Consider the following 26,535-nt stretch of genomic DNA (forward strand, 5'->3'; position numbering starts at 1 on the left):
AAAAAGCCTTGTGGCTTATCCCACCCTTTTAAATTTAAATGATAGGAGCCTTTTGGAATATTCGTGGTCTTGGTCAACCTGGTAAAATTCAGTGCCTAGCAGATTTTATCTGCAACAACCAAGTAGACTTTCTCTGTTTTTCAGAGACTAAAAGAGAGGTCATTAATGATCATGTCCTCAATAATATTTCTGGTAGGAATGCATTTGATTGGCATTATTTACCTGCTGTAAACACAGCTGGTGGGATCCTTGTGGGTCTCAAAAGTGATCTATTCGAAGTAATTGGTTTTATTAATAAGAAGTTTTGCATTATTACCACTCTGAAAAATAAATCGGGCGGTTTTATTTGGCAACTTGTTGTTGTTTATGGTACTTCTTACAATGAGCTTAAACTTGAACTCTTTGCTGAATTGCATGATGTCATGGATGGGCTCGAGTACCCAGTTTTACTGGGAGGGGACTTTAATCTTGTCAGATCCACTGCTGACAAGAATAATGGTGTTGTTAACAACCAGTTTACTTACCTCTTCAATGACTGGATTAACAAATGGGGTCTTTTGGAAATCAATGTAGCCAATAGAAAATTTACCTGGAGTAATAATCAAGATAATCCCATTTTTGCAACCATAGATAGAGTTTTTGTTTCTTTGAACTGGGATGTCCATTTTCCTTTGCCAGTAGTTACTGCACTTCCCCGTGTGGGTAGTGATCGCACACCGTTGATCCTGGACACTGGGGCTCGGAGGGCTACCTCCCCGAAGATTTTTCGATTTGAAAAATGGTGGCTTGACCATCCTGATTTTAAGAAAATGGTGATTGATACGTGGAATACCTCTGTCCCTGGTAAAACAGCCATAGATATTTGGATGAATAAGAGTAAGCTTTTTAGGAAGAAAACCAAGGGTTGGAGTATTAACATTGAAGCAGATATTAAGAAGAGGAAAAGAGAGCTTTTGCTCGAATTCGACATCATGGACGTTTTCGCTGAGAGGAACCAGATTGATGACGGAGATAAAACTAGAATGGAAGAGATTAAGAAGGAACTGGCCCTGATCTAGACCAAGGAGGAAAGTGCCTTATGGCAGCGTTCCAGAGATCGTAGGATTATGGACGGGGACAAAAATAATGCATATTTTCATGCTATGGCTAACCATAGACATAGGAAAAAACATTTGTCTGAACTAATTGGCGAAAATGGCCCTGTGTATACCACCCAGGAAATGTTGGAGGTTGCTACCTCCTATTACAAAAACATGTTCTGCTATGAGAACAAACATAATATCTATCTTGGTCCTTCCTTTTGGGAGGAGGGTGATGAAGGAAATATGCCCTAGAGGCAATAATAAAGTTATTATTTATTTCCTTATTTCATGATAAATGTTTATTATTCATGCTAGAATTGTATTAACCGGAAACATAATACATGTGTGAATACATAGACAAACAGAGTGTCACTAGTATGCCTCTACTTGACTAGCTCGTTAATCAAAGATGGTTATGTTTCCTAACCATGAACAAAGAGTTGTTATTTGATTAACGGGATCACATCATTAGTTGAATGATCTGATTGACATGACCCATTCCATTAGCTTAGCACCCGATCGTTTAGTATGTTGCTATTGCTTTCTTCATGACTTATACATGTTCCTATGACTATGAGATTATGCAACTCCCGTTTGCCGGAGGAACACTTTGGGTGCTACCAAATGTCACAATGTAAATGGGTGATTATAAAGGAGCATTACAGGTGTCTCCAAAGGTAGATGTTGGGTTGGCGTATTTCGAGATTAGGATTTGTCACTCCGATTGTCGGAGAGGTATCTCTGGGCCCTCTCGGTAATGCACATCACATAAGCCTTGCAAGCATTACAACTAATATGTTAGTTGTGAGATGATGTGTTGCGAAACGAGTAAAGAGACTTGCCGGTAACAAGATTGAACTAGGTATTGGATACCGACGATCGAATCTCGGGCAAGTAACATACCGATGACAAAGGGAACGACGTATGTTGTTATGCGGTCTGACCGATAAAGATCTTCGATGAATATGTAGGAGCCAATATGGGCATCCAGGTCCTGCTATTGGTTATTGACCGGAAACGTGTCTCGGTCATGTCTACATTGTTCTCGAACCGTAGGGTCCGCACGCTTAACGTTACGATGACAGTTATTATGAGTTTATGCATTTTGATGAACCGAAGTTAGTTCGGAGTCCCGGATGTGATCACGGACATGACGAGGAGTCTCGAAATGGTCGGGACATAAAGATTGATATATTGGACGGCTATATTCGGACACCGGAAGCGTTCCGGGTGATTTCGGAGAAAACCGGAGTGCCGGAGGGGTTACCGGAACCCCCCGGGGAAGTAATGGGCCTTATTGGGCCTGAGGGGAGAGAGAGGGCAGCAGCCCAAGAGGTGGCGCGCCCCCCCTCAAGGGAGTCCGAATTGGACTAGGAGGGGAGGGCGCGGCCCCCCCTTTCCCTCTCCCTCTCCCTCTCTTTCCTCCCCCCCCCCAAGTCTCCTAGTTGGACTAGGAAAGGGGAGTCCTACTCCCACTAGGAGGAGGACTCCCCCTCCCTTGGCGCGCCCCATAGGCCGGCCGGCCTCCCCCTTGCTCCTTTATATACGGGGGCAGGGGGGCACCCTAAGACACACAAGTTGATCTTCGTGATCGTTCCTTAGCCGTGTGCGGTGCCCCCCCTCCACCATATTCCACCTCGGTCATATTGTAGCGGTGCTTAGGCGAAGCTCTGCGGCGGTAGAACATCAAGATCGTCACCACGCCGTCGTGCTGACGGAACTCTTCCCTGACGCTTTGCTGGATCGGAGCCCGGGGATCGTCATCGAGCTGTACGTGTGCTAAGAACTCGGAGGTGCCAGAGTAACGGTGCTTGGATCGGTCGGATTGGGAAGACGTACGACTACTTCCTCTACGTTGTGTTAACGCTTCCGTTGCGATCTACAAGGGTACGTAGATCATACCCTCCCCTCTCGTTGCTATGCATCACCATGATCTTGCGTGTGCGTAGGAAATTTTTTGAAATTACTGCGTTCCCCAACAGATGAATTAGTTACACAGGAAGAAAATGACCATTTACAAAAAAACTTTTCTGAGGAGGAAATTAAGGAGGCAATATTTGGCTCATACGCCCATGGGGCTCCTGGCCCTGATGGGCTATCCTTTTTATTCTACCAGTCATTTTGGGATGTTATCAAAAAAGATTTTATGGCCCTGGTCAGAGATTTTGAGGAAGGGAAATTAGATTTACAACATTTAAATTTTGCTCTGATTGTTCTTATTCCTAAAGAACCAGATGCCAGGGAGATGAAGAAGTTTCGTCCTATTAGTCTGAGTAACTGTGGTATAAAAATCTTCTCTAAAGCTATGATGAATCGGGTCTCCCCTGTGGGACGTAGCTTGATCTCCTCTAACCAAACTGCCTTGATTAAAGGGAGGTATATCTTAGAGAGCGTGGTTATGGCCCATGAAGTAATCCATGAGATTAAAAAATCAGGCTCGCAAGGTCTGGTCCTAAAATTCGATTACGAGAAGGCGTATGATAGGGTTAGCTGGGAATTCCTGTTTGATATGCTCCATTCGAGAGGGTTCGGCCCCAAATGGATTGCTTGGATTAAGAGCACACTTATCAATAGCACATTCAGTGTGAGGATTAATGACACTACTGGCCCATACTTTGTAGGTGGGAAAGGACTCAAACAGGGGGATCCACACTCCCCTCTGCTGTTTAATCTTGTTGCTGATGTTTTTACAAAGATGCTCAAGAAAGCTGCTTCTCAAAATTTGATTTCTGGGCTTTTGCCCCATGTTATCCCAGGAGGTGTGGCTAGTCTGCAATATGCATATGACACCATACTCTTCCTGGAAAAATCTACTCAGAAAGCTAGAAATTTTAAGTGGCTTCTATCATGCTTTGAAAACCTATCTGGTATGAAAATTAACTTCCACAAAAGTGATCTTATGACTATAAATATAGATGACACAGTTGCTAGTGAATTTGCTCAAATCTTCTGCTGTAAAAAAGGTTCTTTTCCTATTAAGTATTTGGGAGTGCCTCTGCACTATGACAAGTTGAAAAAATAAGATCTCCAACCTGTCATTGACAGGATCATTAAAGGGATTTCTGGCTGGCTGGGGAGATATCTTACTTACAAAGGAAAAATTATACTGCTTTGTGCTTGCATTATTAGCATTCCTGCCTACCTAATGTCTGTGATCAAATTCCCTAAGTGGGCTATTAATGCCATTAACTCGCAAATGGCACACTTCTTTTGGGGGGATGTGGGTGATCAACATAAATACCACTTGGCTAACTGGGGTTTGATTACCAGGAAGAAGGAATTTGGAGGTTTAGGGGTTCCCAATATCAAAGAGTATAATATGGCTCTGTTAGCTTCTTGGGGTAAAAGATTTTTTATCAACCCTGACTCTGATTGGGCTAAACTTCTTCTCTACAAATATAGAGTTAATTCTCCAAGTCTCCTCTGGGCTAAAAGTGAAGGGGGCTCTACCTTTTGGAAGAGCATTATTTGGGCTCTGACTGCTGCAAAAACTTTCTATAGGTGGAAGCTGGGTGATGGTAAACTCATTAGTTTTTGGCATGATGTGTGGGTGGGGGATTGTTCCCCTAAAGTGCAATTTTGGGACTTGTTCAATATCTGCAATCAAGTGGATTGTACTGTAGCTCAAGTGTGGGATGGTAATGAGTTGAAATTAACATTTATAAGATGTGTTGACAGATCTGGGATGATTCTGTGGAACCAGCTTGTCTGTTTGATTAAACATTACCCTCTACTAGATGATCTGGACACCCCCATTTCGGAATTAGAAACTAATGGGGCCTTTTCAGTTAAATCTTTTTACAAACAGATCAACTTTGGGGGTGTGGTTTCTAATGTTAGTACAAAAATGTGGAAGATTCTCTGTCCACAAAACATTCATATTTTCTTGTGGGTTTGTATTCACAACAAAATACTGACTAGAGATAATCTTGCAAAAAGAAGGGAAGTGGATGATCCTTCCTGCCTGTTCTGTTCTGAACCTGAAACTGTTCAACATCTGATGTTTGATTGTGTGGTGGCCCAACATGTTTGGGGCTTTGTTGCGGAAATCTTCAAAATTGATAACATATCTTGTTTTGATAAAGTTGTGGCCTTCTGGCATATGCATAAAGTTAAAGTTGTTCTGAATCTGGTAACATCTGCTGCCTTATGGAGCTTGTGGAGACTAAGAAATGAATTCTGTTTTCAGGGGCGCAAGTGGAGGAATGTGAATTGCATTCTTGCAAAACTAAGCTGTTATTTGCACCAGTGGAAGGTTCTCTGTGACGATGGGCAAGCAGACCTACTACAACGATGCATCTTGCTGCTGGACAAGCGACGTGGGGAACTCCTCCGGATTGCCTGGAGATGAGACTTGGGGCGACCAACTGAATGATCAGGGGCATCGAAGGGAAAAGAGAGGCAGCTGATCTTCTTTTGATGTCATGTTTTGTGTTGGTTCCCTTCTGATTAACTCGGTCTAAAACTTCCGTAGCTTGCGTCCTGGACTTGGTTCGTAGTCTTTCTAGCTGTATGCGCTTTACTTTGAGCTTGATGCTCTGGATGATCGTCGTTCCTGATCATGTAATTTGTGAACTGTTTCGTGCTCTGCTTCAATAAAATGGGGCAGAGGGGGGGGGGGGGGGGGGGGACCCCTTTCGTTCAAAAAAAACTACACCCTCAACAACATCATGATGTATGTGCATTGATGTTGTTTGATCTAGTAACCGAAGACCAGATTAAGGGTTTTTCCACAAAACCATGAGTAGACGCCCCTACACACCCAGTAGATAGCCCCAGGATATACCAAGAGTGAAATGGCTCGTTTCTGCCGCATCTCGAGACTAATTTGTAATCAGCATGCGCAGGATTACCGACGCAACACTTGTTTTTGAGTTGCCTGAAACTGATTAGCATCGCACGTCAGCGTGAATTAGTCTGCCAAGGTAAGAATTAACTAAAGATACACGAGCTCATTACCTGTCCCCTACCCCCTTTGCATGCTGTCACTGTCGAGTCAGGTTTGACATATGCTTTCCAGGCCGGAATGGCCAGCTTGCAAAGTCAGCTCATCGACTGTGTGTATGTGCGTGTGATGCGCGTACGCCATTGTCGCCTCGTCGGTAGTCGTGGCTGGCTGGCCGTTGGATCGCTGCAAAAGTTGCAAGCAACAAACTGAAACCGTTGCAGCCATGCTCCCATTTCAGTAACAAACTAATAACAACCTGTCGGCCTAGGCTTTGAAGATTCTACACTAGTCCTATTTGGCTCCCACAATGCAAACTGTCAACTTTTTACACATTTTATGTTGTTAGCCAAATATTTGGACGTTTCATGACGTACTATTAGAAGGCACCAACTCATATGCATGAAGGTTCCTTGTACCGCTAAGTAATCTTTGTACACATTTTATGTTGTTATACTTGTTAGACACGTGTTTGTCATATCATGATCGTATGTGTTTTCTTCGACACAGAGGCCGGAGTGAAATGCGCGGTAGTCCTAATAGTTTTCTTCGTGTAGAAATGCGATTCTGGACACGCATCCTGTGACGTGCCGTGCATATTCTGATCCTTGGTCCATCCCACGGGGTGAGGGCGCCGAGATGCGCGCGGCGACGAGATTACTTAGCTGTCCTGCTCACCTTCCTACCTCTCTCGACCCTGCTGTACGTGCCTTGTTTAATCCCATGATTCCGTCAGGTGCAATAATACACATTCTTTCCTTGTTAGACAATGCTAATTGTCACTTACAGCCGGTTAAGAGATGAGAGTTGAGAGACGTTCAATCATCCCAATGTCAACTCTCTGCTGCCTGCAAATGCAAATGTATGCACGCGCATCTGCCTATAAATACCTCGCGGATACATGATCCAAAGCACAAACCCCATCGCCATTACATTCCAGGCCAAGCTCAACAGCAGCAGACACCACTGTTAGTTGCTCATAGTTGTGAGTGCAACTAGGCTAGTTCAACAAAGATGGAGGTGCAGGCTGGCTCTCATGCCGACTCCGCCGCGAGCAAGTTCACGCTGCCGGTAGACTCCGAGCACAAGGCCAAGTCCTTCCGGCTCTTCTCCTTCGCCAACCCTCACATGCGCACCTTCCACCTCTCGTGGATTTCCTTCTTCACCTGCTTTGTCTCCACCTTCGCCGCGGCGCCGCTGGTGCCCATCATCCGCGACAACCTCAACCTCGCCAAGGCAGACATCGGCAATGCCGGTGTCGCGTCTGTGTCCGGGTCCATCTTCTCCAGGCTGGCCATGGGCGCTATCTGCGATCTCCTTGGACCGCGGTACGGTTGCGCCTTCCTGGTCATGCTCTCGGCGCCCACCGTCTTCTGCATGTCCGTCATCGATGATGCCTCGGGGTATATCGCCGTCCGCTTCCTCATTGGCTTCTCACTCGCCACCTTCGTGTCGTGCCAGTACTGGATGAGCACCATGTTCAATAGCAAGATCATTGGCACTGTCAATGGCCTGGCTGCAGGCTGGGGCAACATGGGTGGCGGTGCCACACAGCTCATCATGCCGCTTGTCTTCCACGCAATCCAGAAGTGTGGTGCCACACCATTTGTAGCATGGCGTATTGCCTACTTTGTGCCGGGAATGATGCACATCGTGATGGGCTTGCTGGTGCTCACCATGGGGCAAGATCTCCCTGACGGGAACCTTGCAAGCCTCCAGAAGAAGGGAGACATGGCCAAGGACAAGTTCTCCAAGGTCCTTTGGGGCGCCGTCATCAACTACCGGACATGGATCTTCGTCCTCCTCTACGGCTACTGCATGGGTGTCGAGCTCACCACTGACAATGTCATCGCCGAGTACTATTACGACCACTTCCACCTAGACCTCCGCGCTGCAGGCACCATCGCCGCTTGTTTCGGCATGGCAAACATTGTCGCGCGTCCTATGGGGGGTTACCTCTCTGACCTTGGCGCCCGCTACTTCGGCATGCGCGCTCGCCTTTGGAACATCTGGATCCTTCAAACCGCCGGTGGCGCTTTCTGCATCTGGCTCGGTCGTGCATCAGCCCTCCCTGCCTCAGTGACTGCCATGGTGCTCTTCTCCATCTGCGCCCAAGCCGCGTGTGGTGCTGTATTTGGCGTCGCACCCTTCGTTTCTAGACGTTCCCTTGGCATCATCTCTGGGCTGACCGGTGCTGGTGGAAACGTGGGTGCCGGACTCACGCAACTTCTCTTCTTTACTTCATCACAATACTCCACTGGCAGGGGTCTGGAGTACATGGGCATCATGATCATGGCATGCACGCTGCCTGTCGCTCTTGTGCACTTCCCACAGTGGGGCTCGATGTTCTTCCCGGCCAGCGCCGACGCCACAGAGGAGGAGTACTATGCCTCCGAGTGGTCGGAGGAGGAGAAGAACAAGGGTCTCCATATTGCCGGCCAAAAGTTTGCCGAGAACTCACGCTCGGAGCGTGGCAGGCGCAACGTCATCCTTGCCACGTCCGCCACGCCACCCAACAATACGCCCCAGCACGTATAAGATTGGATTGTTTTTCATATACTATGTACAAGTACTAAACTACAGTGCATGCAAATATACACATCGTATATATACGCCTTCAACATCGGCTGTAATAAGGCGTACAAATTTAGATTTCTAGTGTAGGCCTGTGTAATGTGTTTCTTACGCACGAAATGTTTTGGTGTGTGCATGCACGCATGCGAGGTACCTGTACCTGTGGTCTGAATTTACAACAACTTTGAGATTATGTGTCTTGTGTACCTCCGATTCCTCTCCTGGCAAGTTTAGATACATAATCTGCAAAAATGGCAGTGGCACTCAGTTAATTTTCTCCATACATGAGTTATTAATTTCTTAATTGAGGTGCCAATAGTATACCTAAATCGTGAACCTAGGTTAGCACCTACCTTAGAAAAACAAAATACTTCATTCAAATTTGAGGTTTCACATTTCAATTTTTCTTTTGAGGTTCCAAGCCCACCAAATAATTCCACATCTCCTGCAAGCTAATACTCCCTCCGTCCCAAAATAAGTGTCTCAACTTTGTATTAACTTTAGTACATAGTTGAACTAAAGTCAAGACACTTATTTTGAGACAGAGGGAGTAGTTGTTTCATTGGGGAACAAGACTTCCACTCTCACCCACATTCCAAATAAATAGTACTCCCTTCGTCTCATAATGTAAGACGTTTTTTGACACTACACTAGTGTCAAAAAACGTCCTATATTATGGGACGGAGGGAGTAGTATACTAATGACTAGAAATTTCAAATTAGCAACTAGCTAATTAAATTTTGAAAGAGTTTAGGTATTCTGATTGAGAGGGCATGGCGGAAGTACGGAACATGTTGATGAGGCTTGAAATAACCTTTATAAATGAGATTCAAAACTTCAACTAGGGTCCAGCCTTCCGTGGACTTCTAATTGAATTTCAACTACCATTATTACAATGGAAGTTTCAATTTGACCTTATATACTTTTCAATGGTTTGGACAAGCATTTTTGGTAACCGAAATTTTTGCACCTATATCCAAACTACACTTTGTTCATCCATTTTCCCATTCAATTATTGGGGTCCTAGAAGACACCCAATATTCAAAAAATGTAGTCACCGGTCTTGATTTTTAATGCAATATGTATAACGTAAGGTGTGGAGTTACAAGCAAAACTGGTAGAAAAATCATGTAAAGAGAGCATATTGATGCTTATATATAGAGTACGTAAGTTCCATTTGTAACAGGTATATGCGACAAAGTGTAACTTTTTTACCATATTTGGTTTCTGTGGCATACTAACCATTCAGGACTCAAAATCATGTCAGACTGAGCAATTGGGCAAATTTGACACGGCGCTGCCATGTATTTATCTACCAAGGTCGCTCTCGCTTGCTCAGCTCTGATCACAACTATAAGTTCATGCATACCTCAAACTTCTTTTGACTTTGCCAAATAATTTAAGCTTAGTTTCCACCCTAGCTTTGGTTTCGCGTCTCTTTCATATTCTAATTAACTAAAAGAGGTGACAGTTTAGTTATCCAAAAGAAGGTTGCAATGCCAAATAAGTTCACACAGGAGCTTCCATATCTTATCTATCGATTGCACTCTCTAAGTTGACACTGGATCAGGCAATGTCCAAGACTCCAACTCCACTTTTCATCTGATTATATGCCTTTCTCATTTTAATATGGAAATGTCGTTTGTAGGTGGTGATAAGCCATTTGCCGTGGATTCGTCAGCTCCAGAAAGTACCTGAGTTGTACCTTTTATTTGTTTATTAATGATGACACTTCCATGAACTTTGGGGTATCTACCACACGCGTATCCTTGCTGTCTAGAAAGCGAAAATGTTTCTTTGAATGGTTCTTGTAGTTGACACTTTGTTGTAGTGGTAGTACTTAACTATATTTTGTAGTTGTTGACTAACTGCAATGGATGATGCTGACTCACATGATGCTGAGTCACTATATGAAACTAGAGTTTATTATTTCCCAAGAAATTGATTGTTGGCATTTATTCACTTGACCCTTTTCCACTCTAGTCCAGAACAGAAAATTTTGAGTGCATACATATATATGATCCAACCCAGAGTCAACTTTCTCAAGAAAGAGCAAAATGTTTAGTCAAGTATCAATTAGAAAGTTTAAGGGCCTGTTTGAGCACAGAATTTTCATAGGAATTTAGAGTATTGCAATATTTGTTAAAAAAATTCTATGCGGATTGTTTGATTTAAATGTGTGTATAATCAATAGGACTTTCTTCATGTATGGGATATCATTTACATCATGTATTGTGAGATACTTTCCACTGTTTCGTATATCTTCGAAAATTCATACAGTTTTACTATGGTGTGTTGTATTCACGTCGTCATGATCATATACGTACACAGAGATTATATGTTAGCTCCATGGACTTTGGCCGTAGGGAGCCTTAGTCATCGGAGGATAATGTTCATGGACTTTGGCCACGCAGCAATATATCTGTAAACGTTGGTCGGATATGCACATGAACCGACAGGATAAGATGATAAGCTCTGACAGAGCTGGCCTGTACGTGAATATGATCTGATCTGCAGAGAAATGTATATCTGTCGCCAATGTCAAACGCCAACTAGCTTGCCAATCATGCATGAAACATTCTATTTAATCCACGTACGTCAAGCACAGCTTTTTTTGGAAAAGGAGGATCACCCCAGCCTCTGCATCAATAGATGCATGCAGCCAATAGTCAAGCACAGCTATAATTAGCCAACTTTATTTTTGGATGTACGTTGCATGTACGATTGTATCTCCGGGCAAGATAAGGCTGATATTTCCAGCACGTTCATGTGGCCGACATTGTATTTGCTAGCTTCACCAAACATAACCCCTATAGCAAGGAATAGTGGTCACCCGTTAGGGAAGGTCAATTTTTGGACCAGGTGCATTTTCTGTTTTGGTAAGTCAAACTTTGTCAAACTTCACGTTTTGGTAACTTTCTTTTAGCACCAATTTTAATGGAAAATTAGAAATTTCAAAGTTTTTGAAAAAATCAGCAAAATAAACAAAATTCTGACATCTGTATAATTTCACTTTCATGAATTACAAATGTCAGGTATTTTAAACTTAAAAGACACATAAGCAGAATTTTATAATGAACCAGATGGCATACATAAGGGCGCCTCAATGCGTGCACCCAGCTCTCATTGCGCCCCTTTGCTGGATTTTTTCAGAAGGTGCCTTTTGGAGGGTAACTTGGCAATTGGTACCGACCGTAGGATCACCTAGGATTTTTTTTCCAGAATTTTCAGAGTTAAGGATCTCCGAGAATCAATTATATTTGAGGTGTCAGGTGGTTGTCATATGTGGTCGATATACCACCTAAAACATGCCAAGTACTCTGGCCATTGTCAAAAAAAATAGTATTGATAGTTTTATTTTTGTGAGAAAACTTTCGACCTATTCATCAACTGTCAAAGTAGTACAAAGAACACCAGAAGTAAGAACTACATCCAGGTCCATAGACCACCTAGCGACAACTACAAGCACTGAAGCGAGCCGAAGGCACGCCGCTGTCATCGCCCCTCCCTCATCGAAGTCGGGCAAACATTGTTGTAGTAGACAGTCAAGAAGTTGCCGTGTTAAGGCCCCATATGACCAGCGTACCAAAATAGCAGCCGCCGCCGATGAAGAAAAGCCTGGATCATGGATCAGACAGTATTGGTAGTCCACGGTGACGAAAAATGGTTGAGGAACAAAAGATACACTACACTATAAGTCGAGGGACAAAAATACAGTTATCTTGCAAAACGATGGTTAAATTTGTCATGTACAAACAAGACAACTAGTTGCAATAACACTATTTACTAGATAAGTTGATTTTTCTGCAAGGTATATTTGAACAAAGTTTTGCATGTCTTCAAACTTTTCGAGAAATTTTGAAGATGCACAAGTACATGAATAGTCTTACAGTGAGACATCCACCTTAAGTATGCATTGAGTTAATTGCATCATTAATTTATATCCCGCAGTACGTGCAACCAAACATTTTATAGTTTACTAGTATGTACTAAATCATTTCGTCGACGTCTTTACTACTGTCATGGACATGTTCTTGACTAGTTTCTTTTTAAGATCCATTTATTGTATGCTAAAATAGCAAGCATACATGAACACTTGGAACAAAAAAAAATAGCACTTTATTTCCATTTCACTCAAAGGTCTTTATACTCACCAATTGCTTACACATATGTCGGTAGATGAAGAACCGGAAGTACACAAGTACAATGGCAAAACAGATTCAAACTGTTCATTTAACTTTGGGACCGACGTCCCAAGTGGACACGTACATAAACACCCTCGCTCGCATGCAGTGCACACGCACATGCATCCACGCATTTCCCGCGCGTACACAGAAAATTCACTACCATATATACTTACGGAAAGGGAATACATTCAAAAAACATACTGCTTGCCGATTTCAGGCGTATATACACGACGTGTATATGATGCGCGCACTGTACGTGTACACAGGTAAAGAGAGGCTCAAGTCTTATGCGTGCTCGGGAGTGTTGTTGGGGGGTGTGGCGGCCGTGGCAAGGATGACGTTGCGCCTGCCACGCTCTGAGCGGGAATTCTCGGCGAACTTTTGGCCAGGGATATGGAGACCCTTCTTCTTCTCCTCCTCCGACCACTCGGCCGCGTAGAAGTCCTCCTCGGTGGCGTTGGCGTTGGGCGGCAAGAGCATGGATCCCCACTGTGGGAAGTGCACGAGCGCCACAGGGAGCGTGCAGGCCATGATCATGATACCCATGTACTCGAGCCCCCTGCCGGTGCCGTACTTCGACGACGTGAAGAACAGCAATTGTGTCAGCCCGGCGCCAAAGTTGCCACCGGCTCCGCTCATGCCTGAAATGATGCCGAGGGAGCGGCGGGAGACGAAGGGGATGACACCGAAGACTGCGCCGCATGCTGCCTGGGCGCAGACGGAGAAGAGGACCATGGCGGTGACTGATTCAGGGAGGGCTTTCGCACGGCCCAGCCAGAGACAGAAAGCGCCACCGGCGGTCTGCAGGATCCATATGTTCCAAAGGCGGGCACGCATGCCGAAGTAGCGGGCGCCGAGGTCGGAGAGGTAGCCACCCATGGGCCTAGCGACGAGGTTTGCCATGCCGAAGCATGCGGCGATGGTGCCGGAAGTCCGGAGATCAAGGTGGAAGTGGTCGAAGTAGTACTCGGCGATGACGTTGTCGGTGGTGAGCTCAACACCCATGCAGTATCCGTAAAGGAGGACGAAGATCCATGTCCGGTAGTTGGTGACGGCGCCCCAAAGGACCTTGGAGAACTTGTCCTTGGCCACGTCCCCCTTCTTCTGGAGGCTGGCAAGGTTTCCATCAGGAAGATCTTGCCCCATGGTGAGCACCATCAAGCCCATCACGATGTGCATCATTCCAGGCACAAAGTAGGCAATACGCCATGCTACGAAGGGCGTGGCACCACACTTTTGGATGGCGTGGAAGACGAGTGGCATGATGAGCTGAGTGGCACCGCCACCCATGTTGCCCCAGCCAGCCGCGAGGCCGTTGACAGTGCCGATGATCTTGCTGTTGAACATGGTGCTCATCCAGTACTGGCACGACACAAACGTCGCGAGGGAGAAGCCGATGAGGAAGCGGACGGTGATGTAGCCGGCCGCATCATCGATGAGGGACATGCAGAAGACGGTGGGCGCCGCGAGCATGACGAGGAAGGCGCAGCCATAGCGCGGGCCAAGGAGATCGCAGATGGCCCCCATGGCGAGCCTCGAGAAGATAGAGCCGGACACGGACGCCACCCCGGCGTTGCCGATGTCGGCCTTGGCGAGGTTGAGGTTGTCGCGGATGATTGGCACCAACGGAGCCGCAGCGAAGGTGGAGACGAAGCAGGTGAAGAAGGAGATCCAGGAGAGGTGGAAGGTGCGCATGTGCGGGTTGGCGAAGGAGAAGAGCCTGAAGGACTTGGCCTTGTGCTCCGAGTCCACCGGCAGCGAGAACTTGCTCGCAGCCTCGTCGCCGGCGCCATGCGAGCTCGACTCCACCTCCATCCTCCTCGAGCTTGCTAGCCTAGTCGCACTGGCAACTAAGTGCGTCTCTAATGGTGGCTGCTCCTTCTCCTAGATGGAGAGCTTGCAATGGCGCTGGTGTTGATGCTTTGGATCTGGGATCGGCGAGGTATTTATAACCGAGGCGCGCTCGCATGCAGCTCGCAGGGGGGGCAAGAGCGAGCAGAGTTGACATTGGGATCCGATCTTACTCGATTCCTGAAGATTCTAGCCAGTTTCACAGCTCTAGGTTAACCAGCAACCTGGCCTTTGGGCATCGTAGAAAAGCAATTGCATCCTACGGAATCATTCATGTTTAACAAAGCAACCAAGGGAGGGAACCGAGTGAGATAGTTGATTAATCACTCCAGTTTTGGCTTAATCTGGCCCCCACCTTTGGAGAGCGTTGAATCTGGGGGAGGAAAAAGTTAATTAACCGATTGTTAAGGGATTTTAGACTAGATCCTCGCCGCCGCATCTCCTGCGTGTGTGCCTTTTGGGGGCCCCGGCACGGGTGGTTATCCCATGGGATCGGCCAAGGATCAGCGCGTGACTCGACGCGTGGATCCAGCGTTCATTGACTTGGGTGCCGGTTCGGGGCACGGCCTGATATTTTGTGTGCCCACTTGGGCACTTGCTGCTGTCAGCAGCTGAGAATCAAGCGGCAGGTTCGCCTCCTTGATTTGGCGGAATTAATGTGGGATGCTGTTCACATGGTTTCAAGTAGTTTGGGTAAATTTAAAACCCAAGCAGAATTTTAGGAAATTCAGTTGGTAGCAAAATTTGAGTTAGATTTGAGTCTGCGTTGAAATTTGCCTCGGTAGAAACAGGTGAGTTCCGCCTGGCGGTAAAAATTGCAAGTCCGTGTGTATGTAGTTGAATTTGGAGGTAATATATTTGAATCATGATTGAGTGTTCAATTCAACTATGGCGAAATGACTTCGCCCCTTCAAGGACATGTACGGCCAAATATTTACCTCTGTCGGCCTAGATAAAAGGCTGAATTGGCTTTGTGCATCTTCGTTATGCAGAGGCCGGGTGTTTTTACTCATCATGTTGTGTATATGCTTGATGCTACATTTTGAGTTAATAAAAGTGCCCTTTATCAAAAAGAGATAAAAGGCTGAAATCTTTACCTATGAAAATATGCAGTAAAAATGGACTTTTTGTCACCACGACAATAATTTTGGAATGGTGGGAGTAATTTTTTTATGAGATTTCAATTTGGTACAAACATTTCTTAATCTTCAATCATGCATGTGAACCCTTTATCTTGGAGGAAATCAAGCACGCAAACGGTTGTGTGTTAGTCCTAGCCTGTGAGTCGTGGTGTCATATGTGAGCAAGATGCAGCCACGCTAGCAAGGGAGAAGAAGCTAGATGAAGAGTGTTTGTGAGGATGATGAAGTAAATAGTTGAAACCCAACATTGATGTTGGCGATGACGCGTGACATCCCTTGGGGCTCCTTGGAGGTTGGTTGGGAAAAAGAAAGGGCAACTGCCATGCCTTAGGCTCCCTGTGTCCGCCAAGCTCTCTGATCGAGCTTGGCCCTGAGCTACTATCTTTTGCAGCGACCGAATGGGCATGATGACCTTGGGGATGCATTGGTCTATCTTTCTCTGAGATACGCTTGCATAGATCAACCGAATCTTTCCAACAAACTGTTTCTGAAAAAGAAACATGCTGAACACTCCATCCATTGTTGCACACAACCATTGCATCTTGTGTCAAGTAGTGTGAACTTATGTACACTAGTCGACATAACATCCACATCATTTTCATTAATTTGGGGGGTAGCTATATATGGCTTCCTGTTTCTTCCAAACCTACGTGTGCGTGTGACGGCAGTTAATTGGACAGGCATCTAATCTAGTTAACGATCCAACATCCATGGATCAGCTCATGGGGTTAACTTTATTAATTTAATGGCCTCTTGAGGACACCGGATACCCAAGAGCTAGCTAGCTACACAACACATTCATGTCAAATATGGCATTCACACAAGAATGTCCATATCATGTCTCCATCGTCTTAATTTACAGGTTCTTCTTCACCATCAACGGTGCCAGTTAACCCTCATATATAAGTCGGCCTCCCAAGATGTTAGCATCATACTTGCTCACTACTACTTTCTAGCATAATTAATCTACGTAGCTAGCTACTCCAGCACTCCAGTAAACCACATGCCTATAATTGAGTTGGTTTATATTAACATATACATTGCATCTTCATTGGTTTGCTGAGTTGAAATTTTGCAAGGAGACAGACAATCATGCTCATCACAGAAGATGCATTCTGGCTCTTTGGACTTATCAGGGCTGCCGGCCCTGCTGCTATGATAAGGCATAAGCATCTGAATGATTCAGATAGCTGAACGAGTATACCACCTCAAACGATTAGTTAATAGATGAGTATGATGTTCTCATACAAATATCTAGGAGCCTTTGCACCATGATAGGCTTAGAAGAGAAGACCTCCAACCTATAGTAGATAAAATGTGTGAAATACATAACTGGATGAAGGGGGCAAACTATTGCCCTATGGTGGGAGAACAGTCCTGATCAAGGCATGCATGCTTAACAAGCATCCTAGGTTATTTTTTACCTTTTCTCACCTAGTGAACTTTTGAAGTTTATCAACACACAGGTGTCTAACTGTGTCTTTGGAAGAAAGACAATCCTAAACCCTGAATTATGGTGCTTGGTTCGACTTCCCTTGCCTATGAAGCCAACTTCAACTCTCTAAGACTTTTTAACATGAACTCCCTAGCCTACTTTGGACAATCTATTTACATTTGAAGGCTTTTAAAGGGTGAAATATTTCATGGATACAGGGAATGCTACAAGATTATAACCTGTGAAGGTAAACAAGTTTATCTAAAGAACTTGACATTATGATGTTTTGGACTATATAGTGAGAATCTGGGCACAACAGGAGGGCACAAAGATTCAATATCGGGTCATTGTCCACAAATAAATAAGACACGTCACCTTATATGATTCCTTAGACTAAATTTTATAGCATGTCACTAGCTGGATCTTATTTATAGAAAGTTTGATCGTTATTTTTGTTCTTATTTAGGGTGGTTGATTGATCTTCTTTAGTTCCTACTAAGTATATATCTTGCTTATTTGGAGTCATATGGAGGAGTTGTTCATGTGGGTCCCCTCACATGGGCTGACCCAATAATGGTGAGTCTTTCTAAAAAAAAGGTTATTTAAAAACAATATTTTGTTGGTTTCTATTTTTCTCTTTTTATTTTAACTTTTATTTATATTTCTGTTATCTATGTTCTCTGGGTGAGTACATGGAATTTTATGAAATACATGAACATTTACACTTGAACATTTATTTTCAAACATAAATATCTTTCAGGATATATGAAGATTTTTATATAGAAACATTTTCTGATAATTTGTTAACATTTCTTTTGCAGTACATGAACACTATTTTGATATATGTTGACGTTCTTTCTTGCAACACATTAACATTTTGTCACTAAAAATTATTTAAAAATATAAACTATTTTTTGGAAATACACAGATAATTATTGTGATATATTCAATATTTATTTGCAGTATGCAAAATTTCTTTTGTACATGGATGTATAAAATTAGTGAAATAAATAAATTTTCTAGAGTTATAAAAAAAGAAAAACTGTACACATTAATTGGGCGCGCAAAGTGATATCCAATGTAGGAGCACTGGGTCAACATAGTGACAATCCGGGCACAATCAGGAGGCGCACAAAGATTCAATATTGGGTCATTGTCCATGAGTAAACGAGACACGTCGCCTTATATGATTCCTAAGGATAAATTTTATTAGCATGTCACTAGCTGAATCTTATTTAGAGAAAGTTTGATCGTTATATTTGCTTTCATTTTAGGGTGGTTGATTGATCTTTGTTATTTCCTACAGGTATATATCGCGTTTACTGTGACTCATGTGGAGGAATCGCTCACATGGATTCACCCAATAACAGCAAGTCTTTCTCCGCACACAAAAAAGTCAGTTTTAAACAAATCTTTTCATGGTTTCTTTCTTTTTGTAATTTTTGTTTCTTTTATATGTGTTTGCTCGGCGAATACATGATTTGTTTTTTGAAATACACGAACATCTCTGCTAGAATAGTTGAATACTTTTTCAAAATAAAAATATCTTTCAAGATATATGAAGATTTCTCTTCATATACAAACGTTTTCTTACAATTTATTAAAATTTCTTTCGAAGGGGACCTGGACATTATTTCGATATGTTTATCTTTTCATATACAACATTTTTTTAAAACACATAGACAATTATTATGATATATTTAAAATTTATTTGTAATGGATTTATTATTAAACAGATTATACAAAAGTAGTGAAATAGATTATTATTTTAAGCAAAAGTAGTGAAATATATACATTTTGAGCGAAATAACTAATTAACAAGCATTCTTTGCAAAGGTTACTCCCACCTCCCAAGGTTGCGACAACCAGGTAGTTTTCCCATTTTTCGTAGCTTCATTTATTTTAAAAAAATTATCTCTCAAACGTTCGTCCAAATCTTGAACCGTTTTCATTGTTGGACTCCTCGTGTCGAGATCTTGAAAAACTAGATCTCATGTTGATAGGTTTCGACGAACATTTTTTTCATGAAGAAAACTGAACTCGGAGCACATATTTTTCCCTTTCCGAAGAGGCACTGTGTCTCCCGCGGAATCAAATTCATGCCTCCACGAGAAGTAAATCTGTCCTCTCGCGGAAAGAAAAAAACACACACATTTTTTTCCTTTCCCGAGAGGCACGACCGTGCCTCTCACATAAGCAAATTCGTGGCTCCACGATAAGTAAATTTGTTCCACTCGCAGAAGAAGAAAAAAGAAACTATGGTTTTTCTCTTTCCTGAGAGGCATGACCATGCCTCTCATGGAAGCAAATTCATGCCTTCTCGAGAAGTAAATTTGTGCCTCTCGCGGAAGCAAAAAAACGTGATTTCTCCCCTTTCCCGAGAGGCACGACCATGCCTCTCGCAGAAGCAAATCGTTCGTCCATGAGAAGTAAATATGTGCCTCTCGCGGAAGGAAAAAATGCTTTTTTATTTTCCTGGGAGGCACAGTCCAGGCACGACCGTGCCTCCACGGAAGCAAATTCGTACCTCCATGAAAAAGAAATTTGTGCCTCTCGCGGAAGGAAAAAAAAGGAAACACATTTTTTCTCTTTTTCCCGAGAGGCATGACCGTGGCTCTTGCCAAAGAAAATTTGTGCCTCTACGAAAAGTAAATATGTGCTTCTCGCAAAATGAAAAAAAAACACGCTTTCCCTCTTTCTCGAGTCACGACCGTGCATCTCTCAGAAGGGTAAAAACGTGTTTTTTCCTTTCTCGAGAGGCACGACCGTGCCTCTCACGGAAGCAAATCCGTGCCTCCACGAGAAGTAAATTTATGCCACTCTCGGAAGGAAAAAACTGAAAACGAGTTTTTTTCATAATTGTTTTTCCAAAAAAGATAAAAACATGGGAAAACTGGAAAGCAGAAAAAAAACTGAAAAAATCATCTAAAAGTTAAAAACGCGTACAGAAAAATAAAAAAGAAAAATCTGGAGGGAGCATCCATAGCGCGGCACGTGGCGGCAGCTGAGAGCACGACAATTGGTATGCTCTCAGCCCACAAAAAGTGACCCTTACGAGGGCTCTTAAAGGAGTACTCGTTGATTAGTTGCTCTCTAAGTTATAAAAAAGAAATTGTACATGTTAATGGGCCACACCAAGTGGTAGCCCATGTAGGAACACCGAGTATCCTCTTGATTGAAAAACGGGAGAGGGGGTGGGTTCATGGGCGCTTCTATATCTTGGGTCCCACTAAAGATGCTTCCGACTCGCTGAAGCGAGATCAACTTTATTGACACCCATTCAAGGGCGTGTCGCAGTAATAAAAGGTAGTTGGGCTGACGGTACAGGTGGAGCGGAACTCCCTTGCTAGCATCCATCACAGCGTGACACCTAACAACACATTAAATGTGTTTGTCCTACACCATCGGTGTTTGGTATGATAGCATTGTAGCCACTATCATCCAGTAATGATCATTTTGCCACTGTGGTAACCCCTTTGCTCTATACTAGTCAATGTGTACGTGCAATGCATGTTAATTTGGAAGTATATTATGTGCATGCGGTAAGTAGGATATTATTTGCGTGTTATTATGTGATTATCATTATTTTTGGCATGAAATTAACAGCACGCTAAACGTGTTGAGCGCTCGACATTGAAGCAGTCTAGATCGTTGGATTGACATGATTTGATGGCCAAGATTAATTGGATCTGCCACTTTAGGTCTTTTTATATTAATATAGGAAACGAGGGCCAGGCAACCATTACAGGGGTCGAAACGCTATCAATTTGCAGTAGCTTAGTAGCACCTCCCGAGCACTTTGCCGGCAAGATTGCGCTCTCTGTAAACGCAGGGGTCAAACACTCATAAATGTACCAAAGCAGGAATAGGGTTTTACGAACATTGCGGCTTGAACCTGGGCAAAACACTCGTATGTTACGTGGTTATTGCTGCACTTTGTGTAATGCGTGCCCACACCGAACGTAAAAGGGGCTCTCTGTGCAAGAGACCACTGCCTTGGTTTTTTCACATTTTTTATTCTTTTTTTACTTTTGCTTACACTTTTAAATATTATTAGGTAATTGCTCGTGCGTTGCAACAGGGCACATAGACATGTAAAAATTTAGTGAGTTCTTTACACAATAACCGTGATTTAACACAAAAAGGCTCTTTACTATCTATATCCTCCCAATATGCAAACCAATTAGAATTGATACATACCATGCCAATTGAATTAGTAAAGCTGATGTCTAATTTCAGAAGCTAATGGCCAAGGAGCTGGCAATTTTGTTTCTGAAGAGAAATACATTGCATGTAGATCAGGGAAAAACCTTTGTCTAACTCTTCACCCGCTTCTCTCTGACACTTAGCTCTGAAGTCGCCACATCCTCCCTCTAAGGCCCGTGTAGCGCAAAATATTCAGAAACCTTGTTGTTATCTGAAAACACGGGATTCACCAAGAATACTGGCAATGAACATGATGATAGTTTGAAGTATAGAGTATACAAGCATATAACTCGCATGCCTCACATAATTTGCAGTTCTCGACTGAGCCGGGGCACAACAAATTAGAATTACCTTTGGACAATGACACAATGCCATACTTTGTGGTCACAACTAACAACTTTATCGTTTTGGCCGAGATATTATGACCACTTTGGATCACTCCCTCTTAACTGCTAGTGGTCTTTCTCTGATTGTAGTATCCTCACAAATTACTATTTTATTTCATATGCACTGAATCTAACAGAAATAAAATAGTAACCATTTTCTGAATATGTACGCACACATGACCATCAATTAAATTCAGATACAAAGGTCGTGAAAAATTTCAGAACGGCAATACATCTAAACTGAGATGTGACCATTTCAGCAACATAATTTCTCTAGGTGATCGGTGACTATGCATCATGCATGGATGGTTGGGAGATTGGGCGGGGAGTTTGTTATGGCAATTGTTTTTGACTTTATAACAGGTTTAAGCTTGTTGTGTTTCCTCCGTTCTTTCTTCAATTGGAACTTCACTGCCGAAATTACCAGATTATCTCCAGCCATGATCTGCGCCAAGATATAGAAGAATGGTTCAATGTTGCACCAACTGCATCAGATCTGCAATGTACATATTGTATCAATACTTAGAGCAACTCCAATGGGGCGACCCATTTCGTCCGCCCACGTCCGTTTGGATCGGCGCGGACAAAAGTGGCGGCCCAACGCGCCGACCCAAACTCAAATCGTGTCCGCCCGGCGTCCGCGCCGACCCATTTCCGGCCCAAAATTGCGCCTGGAATGCGTCGGCGCGGACACGAAGCGGACGCGCCGCGCGTCTCCTCGCCGTCCGCCGCGTCCTCACCTGGCGGCTGTCCAACTACTACGGTCAACATAATTTATGACGACCGCTCACCTTGGGCCCACGCGTCAGCGACGGCGGTCGTCCTTTTTTAAGCCGGGCGTACGGCGGGGCCGTCCTCATCCACTACCACTCGCCCCCCGTCCCCATCTGGCCACGCCTGCCCCCACGCCGGCGACAACCCTAGCCACCGCCAGCATGGGTTTCTTCTCCAGCGTCGGCAGCAGCCGCAAGGGCAAAGCCCCCGCCCGCCATTCCCCCTCCCTCCCCGCCCTCCCCGCGCCGGCGCGCGCTCCCCGGCAGAGGCAGCGCATCAACGTGCCGGTGCACCAGGCCGAGTGGCACTGGCACCACCGCGTGCCTCTGTCGTACCCGGACGTGACGCTGCCGCACGACTGGCATTTGGATCCGGAGAGGATCCCAGTGCCGGCGGCGCCGCGGACGGCCAGGGCCCATGCGGAGGAGGTGCGGCGCCGGCGGGCGTTGCTGAGCGAGGAGCAGTGCACCGACCCGCGCTTCGCCGTCGACTCGCTCAACTGGGCTCGATGGTTCGCCATCGAGCACGAGGAGGCAAGGCGACGCGGCGTCCGCGGCGTCGTCCACAGCCTGCCGCCGCCTGCGCTCATCGTCCGCGACGAGGACCAGGAGGCCGAGGCCGCCTACCAGGCGGCCATCAAGGAAAGCGAGGAGGAGCGGTGGAGGGAGGCGGACGAGGCGGCTTTCGAGCCTGCCATGGCGGAGGCCATGGCCCTCTCCGCGGCGGGCGACTGCGTCGTGCCGCCGGTGGCCCCGCCGTCCCCGCCCAAAGCCGAGCCGGAGGAGCCGGCCTACATCGAGCGCTACTCCTGAACCGGAGTAGTCCGCGAGTGGGTCAGCGCTCCGCCGATCTGGCTCGGGGCGACGGAGAAGCAGGAGGCGGCCTACCTCGACCACTGGCGCCGCGTTCGGCTTGCCGAGGATCGCCGGGAGGGCCAGCGCCTGCAGATGCTCGAGCGCGAGGCCGAAGAGGAGGCGCGCCAGGCCCAGGCAGCGGCAGCGCAGGCAACGGCGGCAAAGCCCGACATCACCGTCGTCTGGAACACGGCATTCCCCTGGGCCGGCCCTGCGCCGATGTTGATCGACCTCACCGGTCCCGACGCAGACGCCGCCGCCGACGAGGATGCCTAAGGCAGCGCGTCGTCTAGTTTTTAGTATTTTAATTAATGTAATGTGGACTTTCGTCGGCCTTCGTGGCCGGCCTTTATGTTTAATTAAATGCATGTATTTATTTTCAAAATGCTTGCAATACTTTTTTTGGCGCGCCGATGAAATGGGTCGGGCCAGCGTTGGGCGCTCACGCCGACCCAAACACAACGCTGGACGTTTGTGTCCGCCGGGCCGACCCAAACGGACAAAAAGCAGACAAAAGCGCCGTCCGTTTGGGTCGGCCCGTTGGAGTTGCTCTTACTACTCAGTAGTCAATTTACCCCATGCAGTACACTGAAAAAATGCCAAAAAAAGAGAGAGAGGAGGAGACCGTCTATCTTACAAAGTAGCAAGCTCATACTATTGATGCCTGTCTTGGCACCGCCCTCGTGTAGGCGCATGACACAGAAGCAGAAGGGGGCACCCATCAGCGGTGCAGACTTCTCCATGTGGTGCCTAGTCTAACACCAGAGGGTACCTAGAGGACAACGAGGAGTTTATTAGGGATCACCCATGATGGCGTCATTGGGAGGGCTGGCACGGTCATTTTCCTCGAGAAGATAGGAGAGAGTACCATCCGATGGGGTGAGCCACCAGGCAGAAATCACATATTTGACCTGAGGGCCAAATCAAATCACAAACTGACCTTATTCCGAAAAAATTTCACTCTGCTGACCCTTTCGTGTGGCGCCCGACAGCTGGGCGCCACACACTACTATGTAGCGCCTCTCTCTTGGGCGTCGCACCTCCTGCCAGCGTGGCAGCCATGGTCCAGTTGCGGCCCCACAGACAGCACTGTAGCGCCTCAGGCTTAGGCGCCACACTTGTAATGTGCAGCGCCTAGCTCTTGGGCGCTGCACAGGCTGTGTTCCACTTAGGCTGGCCCCACCCTCTCTCCCATCCCATCCCCACCCTACACACCCCACCCCACACACCCCACCCCACACAAACCCTTAGCCTTGCGCCCCTCCTCTCTTCCCCTCTCCCCCCTCTCAAATCCTTCTCAAATCTTGCAAATCCGAAGTATTTGACCGCGGATTTCGAAGCCAACCCCTCCCTTAAGGTAATCTCCTTCGATCCCCTCGTTTTCATCCATAGAAATTGTCACATTTGCTCAAATCTTGCTACTTTGAGGAAACCCTAGTTTTGGCTTGGATTTGCAAATTTGTATTGAATCATGTTATGTTTCTTTGCTAATTTGGGTTGGTTAGGCTTTCATAGTATGTTAGGGTTAGGGTTATGTGTGTTTGATGTTGGTGTTAGGGTTATGCTATGGTTAGGGTTGTGGTTATTGTTAAGTGGGGGTTAGGGTTATTAATTCATATATATGTTATGGCATATGTATTTTGTGCAAATATTTTTGTTAAGTACTTACTTGATATATGTGTGTTTTTTATTATTGTAGGGATGGGGAGAACATGTGTTTATGTTCATCATGTGGATAAAGGGGCCTTTTTGAAAGGCAATGTTGAGCCGGACCCGGATGAGCTTGACATGGTGTTTGAGAGTAGTCCAAGCTATGCGGAGCTCTTGGACCAAGTGAGGAAGGATTTGAATTGGATGGACCCAAGTGACGTTGTTGAGTTCGAGGGAAGGCATAATGTTGGTTTTGGAATGCACATCCATTGGAAGACAATGCGTGTGAACTCCGAGTAACGTTGGGTTGCATACAAGGAGACGGTTGCCGAATCTCTAGACAAGGCTCTTGAGTTATTTGCCTCCAAGAAGGTTGAGTCTACTTTGAATTTGGACTTGAACCGGAACCCCTCCCCGTTGGTTGCTAGCACTCCACCACCCATGAACCAAGATCAAATGAGTGAACCTCATTTCAGGCAACAAGATTGGCCAACATTGAGCCCGACTCCAAACAACCAAAATGATGGTTTTGAAGAGGAGAATGATGAGTACGAGGAGGATGACAACGAAGTTGATCTCCATGACAACAATGTGGGTGATCTCGACCAATATCATGTGCAAGAGACAATGGACCAATCCATCCCTTTTTCCCGTGCATATGCATCGGACTCGGATGACGATGGTCCCGATGAAGAAGTTGATGAGGAGGGGTTCACACCGAAGGAGGCCCAAGCATTCAAGAAGGTATTCGGGCGGGATCACAAGACACCATTGTTCAAGGATCTTAGTCTCGCGGATGAAGCCGTTGTGGATGGTGGCAAATGCATATCTCTTGGAGCTAGGCCAAGTTCTCACCATGATTTGGAAGACGGCAAGAACGGGATATATCCCGATTGTGAGTTCCAATCCTTCTTGGAATTGAAGATGTGGCTCGACAACTACTCGGTTACGCATTATCATCCACATAAAGTGGCCAATTCGGACGTCAATGTGCGTTACACGGTCAAATGTGAAGTGCCAAGTTGTCCATGGATTGTGCGTGCAAGGCCATGGAAAGGAGGTCCCACTTGGCGCATAGTGAGTTGTCTACCAAATCACATGTGCCGGCACAAGAATGCGGATGGCAAGCTTGTGTACCAACAACACAGGCAACTCACGTCCGAGTTCATCGCTTATAGGCTTTCCAACCAAATATCCACACTTCCAACAATGAGCATCAAGAGTGTCATTGACCTTGTGAAAGCCATCTTTCATTACAAGGTGAAGTACGGCAAGGCATGGAAGGCAAAGCAAGCCGCATTCAAGATGTTGTATGGCAATTGGGAGGAAGCATACAACCGACTCCCTAGGTTGTTGTTAGCTATGGCCACCACAAACCCAGGCATGGTTCACGTGGTTGAGCCTCATGGGCACCAAACATTGATTCACAACGGGAGGACCGTCCGAGTA

The 26,535-nt window shown here is 45.5% G+C and overlaps 2 protein-coding genes and 1 pseudogene across 2 annotated transcripts; 2 read left to right on the forward strand and 1 right to left on the reverse strand.

Moving 5' to 3' along the window:
- Positions 1 to 6,952: 6,952 nt before the first annotated feature.
- On the forward strand, positions 6,953 to 8,775 carry LOC125528169 (high-affinity nitrate transporter 2.1-like). Its single transcript, XM_087526924.1, has one exon. It carries the CDS (start codon positions 7,042 to 7,044, stop codon positions 8,563 to 8,565), a length of 1,524 nt encoding a protein of 507 aa, XP_087383050.1. The 5' UTR covers positions 6,953 to 7,041; the 3' UTR covers positions 8,566 to 8,775.
- Positions 8,776 to 12,737: 3,962 nt separating this feature from the next.
- Positions 12,738 to 14,743, reverse strand: LOC125528168 (high-affinity nitrate transporter 2.1). Its single transcript, XM_048692675.2, has one exon. The coding sequence runs from the start codon at positions 14,601 to 14,603 to the stop codon at positions 13,074 to 13,076; it is 1,530 nt and encodes a 509-aa protein (XP_048548632.1). The 5' UTR covers positions 14,604 to 14,743; the 3' UTR covers positions 12,738 to 13,073.
- Positions 14,744 to 22,743: 8,000 nt separating this feature from the next.
- On the forward strand, positions 22,744 to 23,712 carry LOC147963436 (uncharacterized; annotated as a pseudogene).
- Positions 23,713 to 26,535: the final 2,823 nt, after the last annotated feature.

Source organism: Triticum urartu, chromosome 6A (assembly GCF_056163025.1).
Source record: "Triticum urartu cultivar PI428250 chromosome 6A, HENAU_Tu73, whole genome shotgun sequence".
Taxonomy (NCBI): Eukaryota; Viridiplantae; Streptophyta; class Magnoliopsida; order Poales; family Poaceae; genus Triticum; species Triticum urartu.

Coding starts and splice junctions, on each gene's coding strand:
- LOC125528168 (XM_048692675.2), bottom strand. CDS start 14,603: ATGGAGGTGGAGTCGAGCTCGCATGGCGCCGGCGACGAGGCTGCGAGC.
- LOC125528169 (XM_087526924.1), top strand. CDS start 7,042: ATGGAGGTGCAGGCTGGCTCTCATGCCGACTCCGCCGCGAGCAAGTTC.